General features: G+C 54.5%; 1 protein-coding gene across 1 annotated transcript in view; it reads left to right on the forward strand.

Annotated features, from left to right (window-relative positions):
- The window catches only part of LOC144488979 (nucleoside diphosphate kinase homolog 5-like), a 31,935-nt gene extending 24,893 nt beyond the window's left edge, over positions 1-7,042 (forward strand). Inside the window, exons 4-6 of the mRNA XM_078206939.1 lie at positions 2,128-2,228; positions 6,107-6,225; positions 6,950-7,042. Of these exons, the coding sequence (XP_078063065.1) occupies positions 2,128-2,228; positions 6,107-6,225; positions 6,950-7,042 (313 nt within the window). The remainder of the gene's footprint in view (positions 1-2,127; positions 2,229-6,106; positions 6,226-6,949) is intronic.
- Positions 7,043-7,698: the final 656 nt, after the last annotated feature.

Raw genomic sequence — 7,698 nt, forward strand, 5'->3', positions numbered from 1 at the left:
CCCGGGTTCACTGCTCCCTCACAGCGCCAGGGACCCGGGTTCACTGCTGCCTCACAGCGCCAGGGACCCGGGTTCACTGCTCCCTCCCAGCGCCAGGGACCCGGGTTCACTGCTGCCTCACAGCGCCAGAGACCCGGGTTCACTGCTGCCTCACAGTGCCAGGGACCCGGGTTCACTGCTCCCTCACAGCGCCAGGGACCCGGGTTCACTGCTCCCTCCCAGCGCCAGGGACCCGGGTTCACTGCTGCCTCACAGCGCCAGGGACCCGGGTTCACTGCTGCCTCACAGCGCCAGGGACCCGGGTTCACTGCTCCCTCACAGCGCCAGGGACCCGGGTTCACTGCTGCCTCACAGCGCCAGGGACCCGGGTTCACTGCTGTCTCCCAGCGCCAGGGACCCGGGTTCACTGCTCCCTCACAGCGCCAGGGACCCGGGTTCACTGCTGTCTCACAGCGCCAGGGACCCGGGTTCACTGCTGTCTCACAGCGCCAGGGACCCGGGTTCACTGCTCCCTCACAGCGCCAGGGACCCGGGTTCACTGCTGCCTCACAGCGCCAGGGACCCGGGTTCACTGCTGTCTCCCAGCGCCAGGGACCCGGGTTCACTGCTGTCTCCCAGCGCCAGGGACCCGGGTTCACTGCTGCCTCACAGTGCCAGGGACCCGGGTTCACTGCTGCCTCACAGCGCCAGGGACCCGGGTTCACTGCTCCCTCACAGCGCCAGGGACCCGGGTTCACTGCTCCCTCACAGCGCCAGGGACCCGGGTTCACTGCTCCCTCACAGCGCCAGGGACCCGGGTTCACTGCTGTCTCCCAGCGCCAGGGACCCGGGTTCACTGCTGCCTCACAGTGCCAGGGACCCGGGTTCACTGCTGCCTCACAGCGCCAGGGACCCGGGTTCACTGCTCCCTCACAGCGCCAGGGACCCGGGTTCACTGCTCCCTCCCAGCGCCAGGGACCCGGGTTCACTGCTGCCTCACAGTGCCAGGGACCCGGGTTCACTGCTGCCTCACAGCGCCAGGGACCCGGGTTCACTGCCCCCCTCACAGCGCCAGGGACCCGGGTTCACTGCTGCCTCACAGTGCCAGGGACCCGGGTTCACTGCTCCCTCACAGCGCCAGGGACCCGGGTTCACTGCTGCCTCACAGCGCCAGGGACCCGGGTTCACTGCTCCCTCACAGGGCCAGGGACCCGGGTTCACTGCTCCCTCACAGCACCAGGGACCCGGGTTCACTGCTCCCTCACAGCGCCAGGGACCCGGGTTCACTGCTCCCTCCCAGCGCCAGGGACCCGGGTTCACTGCTGCCTCACAGCGCCAGGGACCCGGGTTCACTGCTGCCTCACAGCGCCAGGGACCCGGGTTCACTGCTGCCTCACAGCGCCAGGGACCCGGGTTCACTGCTCCCTCACAGTGCCAGGGACCCGGGTTCACTGCTCCCTCACAGTGCCAGGGACCCGGGTTCACTGCTCCCTCACAGCGCCAGGGACCCGGGTTCACTGCTGCCTCACAGCGCCAGGGACCCGGGTTCACTGCTGCCTCACAGCACCAGGGACCCGGGTTCACTGCTGCCTCACAGCGCCAGGGACCCGGGTTCACTGCTCCCTCACAGCGCCAGGGACCCGGGTTCACTGCTGCCTCACAGCGCCAGGGACCCGGGTTCACTGCTCCCTCACAGCGCCAGGGACCCGGGTTCACTGCTCCCTCACAGCGCCAGGGACCCGGGTTCACTGCTCCCTCACAGTGCCAGGGACCCGGGTTCCATTCCAGCCTCGGGTCACTGTCTGTGTAGAGTCTGCACATTCTCCCGTGTCTGCGTGGGTTTCCTCCGGGTGCTCCAGTTTCCTCCCACAGTCTAAAGATGTGCTGGTTAGGGTGCATTGGCCGTGCCAAATTGCCCCTTAGTGTCCGGGATGTGTAGGTTACGGGGATTAGTGGGATAAATGTGCGGGGTTAAGGGGATGGGATGGATGGTGGGCTTGGTTTAGATTCTCTGTTGGAGAGTCGGTGCAGAGTTGATGGGCCAAATGGCCTTCTGCACTGTATGGATTCTATGATAATCTCAGATAATTAATGTGTGGATGGAGGTTTCTGTGATCAGTCTGATTTATTAATATCTATTGCTTCTAGTTTAAGGGCATTATATGGAACAGATAAGATTAGGAATGCGTTACATGGCAGTGACTGTTTTAACATGGCAGAGAGGGAGATTCACTTTCTGTTCCCAAATGGTGAGTCTCTGAGAGAGAAAATAAATGATTGACAATTGATATGTTAATGTTTTAATAAAGTAAAGTTTATTTATTAGTCACAAGTAAGACTTACACTAACACTGCAATGAAGTTACTGTGAAAATCCCCTAGTCGCCACACTCCAGCGCCTGTTCGGGTTACACTGAGGGAGAATTTAGCACGGCCAATGCACCTAACCCACATGTCTTTTGGACTGTGGGAGGAAACCGGAGCACCCGGAGGAAATCCACGCAGACATGGGGAGAACGTGCAAACTCCACACAGACAGTGACCCAAGGCCAGAATTGAACCCAGGTCCCTGGCACTGTGAGGCAGCAGTGAACCCGGGTCCCTGGCGCTGGGAGGCAGCAGTGAACCCGGGTCCCTGGCGCTGGGAGGCAGCAGTGAACCCGGGTCCCTGGCGCTGGGAGGCAGCAGTGAACCCGGGTCCCTGGCGCTGTGAGGCAGCAGTGAACCCGGGTCCCTGGCACTGTGAGGCAGCAGTGAACCCGGGTCCCTGGCACTGTGAGGCAGCAGTGAACCCGGGTCCCTGGCGCTGTGAGGCAGCAGTGAACCCGGGTCCCTGGTGCTGTGAGGGAGCAGTGAACCCGGGTCCCTGGCGCTGTGAGGGAGCAGTGAACCCGGGTCCCTGGCGCTGTGAGGCAGCAGTGAACCCGGGTCCCTGGCGCTGTGAGGGAGCAGTGAACCCGGGTCCCTGGCGCTGTGAGGGAGCAGTGAACCCGGGTCCCTGGCGCTGTGAGGCAGCAGTGAACCCGGGTCCCTGGCACTGTGAGGCAGCAGTGAACCCGGGTCCCTGGCGCTGTGAGGCAGCAGTGAACCCGCGTCCCTGGCGCTGTGAAGCAGCAGTGATAATCACTGTGTCACCGTGCTGCTGTACGATAATAGAGAAAAAGACATAGCTCACTCTGTACCCCACTACACACTTAGCTGCTGAATCCTGGCTAACCCACGAATGACCAAGATCACTCAGAACAGGAACAGGAGGCCATTCAATCCCTCAATCCTGTGTCATAGGAAAAGGAGAGAGGCATTCCATGACGATCGGGGATCTGGAGTGCAGGATTTCCTACGCTTTATTTCCTGCTATGTTTTATCGTGAAGATGTTGGGGCTGGAAATGTGATAGTCATAGAGTCAGAGAGTTGTACCATGCAGAAAAGGCCCTTCGGCCCATCGATGGATGGATTGTTACCATTTCAAACCAATGGTAGCCAGCTCCTCCCAATCGTTAATGTCAACGCTTCATGGGGGGACCCAGTGTGTGTTTGAAGGGTTTTCTTTGTTCCCCCTGCCCAGAGCACTAGCCAGGAGCCGGTTGGGGGGACGGTCGTCCGTCCGTCCGTCCATCCATCCATATGTTAATCTGCTCTCATTCCCTTCAATCTCCAAGGCTGAAATGCAGACAGGTTTACCTGCACCAGGAGAAGCAACCCATTCTCCTTTCCCTCCCCACATCCCAGGCCATGTTGCTCTGGTTAAGCTGCGGCTAACTGGAGTGTCGTACCAGGGACTGGGATTGATGTGAATTCTGCGAGATGGTCAGATACAGGACATGTTAGATCAGCTCTCCTTGATGTGTGACACAATCGCCCCTCTAAATGCCTCCTATTCACCCCCCACCCCCTCCCCCCATTCAACCAGGGGAGACTGCAGAGAAGGATTGAGTTTCCTGGGGTTGAGAGAGTCAAGGGGTGGTTCACTCAAAGTTTACAAGGTGTTAGCGGTTAATGTACACAGAGAAGGACGGTTTCTGTTGGCTGGAATGTCCATTTCTGCGGGAATGGGGAGGGCAGATTCTAAAAGTAAGAGTAAAGGAATGAACTGAGGAAAAACATCTTCACACCTGGGGGTGGGAAATCTCATCTGCAAACACCGGTCACTGCAGGGTCGATTCTTCATTTTGGATCTGATTTCATTTATTATTTTCACATGTATCGGGATACAGTGAAAAGTATTGTTTCTTGCGCACTGTACAGACAAAGCATACCGTTCATAGAGTACATAGAGGAGAAAGAAAGGAGAGAGTGCAGAAGAGTACAGTAGAGAAAGATCAGCTTAGTATGAGGTAGGTCCATTCAAAAGTCTGACAGCAGCAGGGAAGAAGCTGTTCTTGAGTCGGTTGGGACGTGACCTCAGACTTTTGTATCTTTTTCCTGACGGAAGAAGGTGGAAGAGAGAATGTCCGGGGTGCGTGGGGTCCTTGATAATGCGGCTGCTTTTCCAATGTACACAGAGTCAATGGATGGGAGGCTGGTCTGAGTGATGGATTGGGCTTCATTCACAACCCTTTTGCACATTCTCCCCGTGTTTGCGTGGGTTTCCTCCCACAGTCAAAAGATGTGTGGGTTAGGTTGATTGGCCAAGCTAAATTGCTCCTTAATGTCACGGGGATTAGCATAATGGGGTTATGGGAATAGGGTGGGATTGTTGTTGGTACAGGCTTGATGGGCCAAATGGCCTCCTTTTGCACTGTATGGATTCTATAATTGATTCTATGATTTGTAGTTCCTTGTGGTCTTGGGCAGAGCAGGAGCCCAGACCAAGCTGTGATACAACCAGAAAGGATGTTTTCTATGGGGCATCTGTAAAAGTTGGTGAGAGTCGTAGAGGACATGCCAAATTTCCTCAGTCTCCTGAGAAAGGAGATTTTGGATCAATGATTGACAGATTTTTGTTAGCCAATGGGGCAAAGGCAGGAATACAGAGTTGGATTGGCCTAGATCCATGGTGGGATAGGCAAAAAGGGCTGAATGGCCTGCTCCCGCTCCAATGTTTCTATTCTAGACTACTGTAAGACCAGCCCGTATTAAACCCTGCACCAACCCTACACCAACCATGATCTTATTGAATGGCGGAGCAGCCTCGAGGGGCCAGATGGCCTACTCCTGCTCCTAGTTCTTATGTTCTTAACCCATTGTGGTGCCCAATCACTGTATGTTTTCCCAATCCCAAACTAGCAGGGAAAGTTTGAAATTAGACTCCAACACACTGAGGCAATAGGTTTATTCATAGAACGCAGCATTACACAATGCCAGCTTCCTATCAGCAACCCAGCGTCCCAGTGTACGTAATGAACCTTTGTATCTTAGCAATATAATTAACATACCCCACCCATCCCAGAGTCAGAGAGGTTTACAGCATGGAAACAGGCCCTTCAGCCCAACTTGTCCATGCTGACCTTTTTTTAAACCCCTAAGCTAGTCCCAATTACCCACATTTGGCCCATATCCCTCTATACCTATCTTACCATGTAAGTGCGTAAATGCTTTTTAAAAGACAAAATTGTACCCGCCTCTACTACTGTCTCTGGCAGCTTGTTCCAGACACTCTCCACCCTGTGTGTGAAAACATTGCCCCTTTGGACACTTTTGTATCTCTCCCCTCTCACCTTAAACCTATGCCCTCTAGTTTTAGACTCCCCTACCTTTGGGAAAAGATATTGACTGTCTCGCTGATCTGTGCCCCTCATTATTTTATAGACCTCTATAAGATCACCCCTCAGCCTCCTACACTCCAGAGAAAAAAATCCCAGTCTATCCAGCCTCTCCTAATAACTCAATCCGTCAAGTCCCGGTAGCATCCTAGTAAATCTTTTCTTGCACTCTTTCGAGTTTAATAATATCCTTTCTATAATAGGGTGACCAGAACTGTACACAGTATTCCAAGTGTGGCCTTACCAATGTCTTGTACAACTTCAACAAGACGTCCCAACTCCTGTATTCAATGTTCTGACCGATGAAACCAAGCATGCCGAATGGCTGGTGGGGAGGTCTTGCCGCTGACCTGGTTTAACGTTGCTTCTGTTCTTGCAAAGGGGATGAGATATTGTAAATGCTAATACTTTGCAAACATCCGCAGTGACCATTGAGCCCTTCCCAGCTGACCAAGCTGCAGAGGATTACCTGAGCAAGTTTGTGAATCCCACACTGCTGATTGGGCTGACAGAAGTATGCAAGCTGAAACCTGCCAATCCAATTGTGAGTACCTTTCTGCGGGATAATGGAGTGGGAATGGGAATGGGGATGGGGATGGGGGGCGAGGGGAGCAGACACTAGGAGCAGGAATAGGAGCAGGGATGCTGAGGAAAATTACATCCCAGCTTCTGCCTGGATTCTGATGTTGCTGGATGCCCAGTTCCACCGATGCCCACCACGCTCTTTGTCACTTCATCCATGGTGTCTGTCTTCACGGTTACTGCCTCCAGATCATTAGTGTCGGAAAGCTATTTGGCTGTGGAGAACTTCACGGCCCAGCCTGATCCCATCCTCACCTCTTGCACAGATCATCTCGCCAGGGTCCGAGATCGGCGGTGGAGGAGGGGGGGGGGGGGGGGCAGAAACAGACTGATCTGCCTGAGATTTCACATCAACATTCCAGAAATAACTTCCACGATTGTGGCGGTAGAGCCTGGGTGTGGGACTAAATGGGAGGGCACTCTGGAAAGAGGCAGTACAGGCGTGATGGGCAGAATGGCCAGGGGCGGGGTGATTCTATGACTCTATTCCAGGAAGGAATTGAGGCCAGTGAAAGTTAAAAATAAGATAATTCTGTTTGGGCCAGGTTTGGAGACGGGGCCCAGTTCACTGATGAGGGACTTGGCGGAGTTCAGCCTCCCTTGGCCGTGTCACCAGAGTGGGGGAGGGTGGGTACTTGGTGAAGGGAAGATTTTCCAGATGACTGGCGGTTGACTTTCTGTTGCAGATCTGGTTGGCAGACTGGTTACTGGCGCACAATCCCAACAGTCCCGCAGTTAACGAGGGAGAAGTGGTGGAACCCACCGGATGCAACTTCTGACCCTGCACATTCCCAGTGGGGCCCATTGTCAACTGGATCGCGCGCTGGGCTGGCTTGTTTCCTGTCCTTCAAAATTATTATTCATACCATTAAATTTCTGCTGTCATTCGATCCCTCCCTGTCAGATCATTGATACAATTACCTTGGAGAGAATGGGAGTGTTAAAATGCAGATGAAGGCTGGGATTTTCCAGGGCACATACAGAGATTGGCACAGCAAGTTCTGAAGCTCAGCGTATCACACAACTTTTCAAAACCATGGAGGTGCTTGGAGGAAAGCAAGGCCGGCAACTTGTTCATCATCAAATAATCGGGGCCGTCGGAGCTGTTGTCTTTGAAGAAAGGACCTCTAGCAGATCACATGGCCACTCTTTCAACAAAGAGCAAGCCACCTATAGAATCCATACAGTGCAGAAAGAGGCCATTCAGCCCATCAGGCCTGCACCAACACTCCAAAAAAGCATCTTACCCAGACCCACCCTCCCTATCCCCATAGCCCCGCACACTTACCATGGCCAATCCACCCTAACCTACACATCCCGGGACACTAAGGGGTAATTTAGCATGGCCAATCCCCCTAACCTACACATCCTGGGACACTAATGGGTAATTTAGCATGGCCAATCCACCCTAACCTACACATCCTGGGACACTAAG

Source organism: Mustelus asterias, unplaced genomic scaffold (assembly GCF_964213995.1).
Source record: "Mustelus asterias unplaced genomic scaffold, sMusAst1.hap1.1 HAP1_SCAFFOLD_1893, whole genome shotgun sequence".
Lineage (NCBI taxonomy): Eukaryota > Metazoa > Chordata > Chondrichthyes > Carcharhiniformes > Triakidae > Mustelus > Mustelus asterias.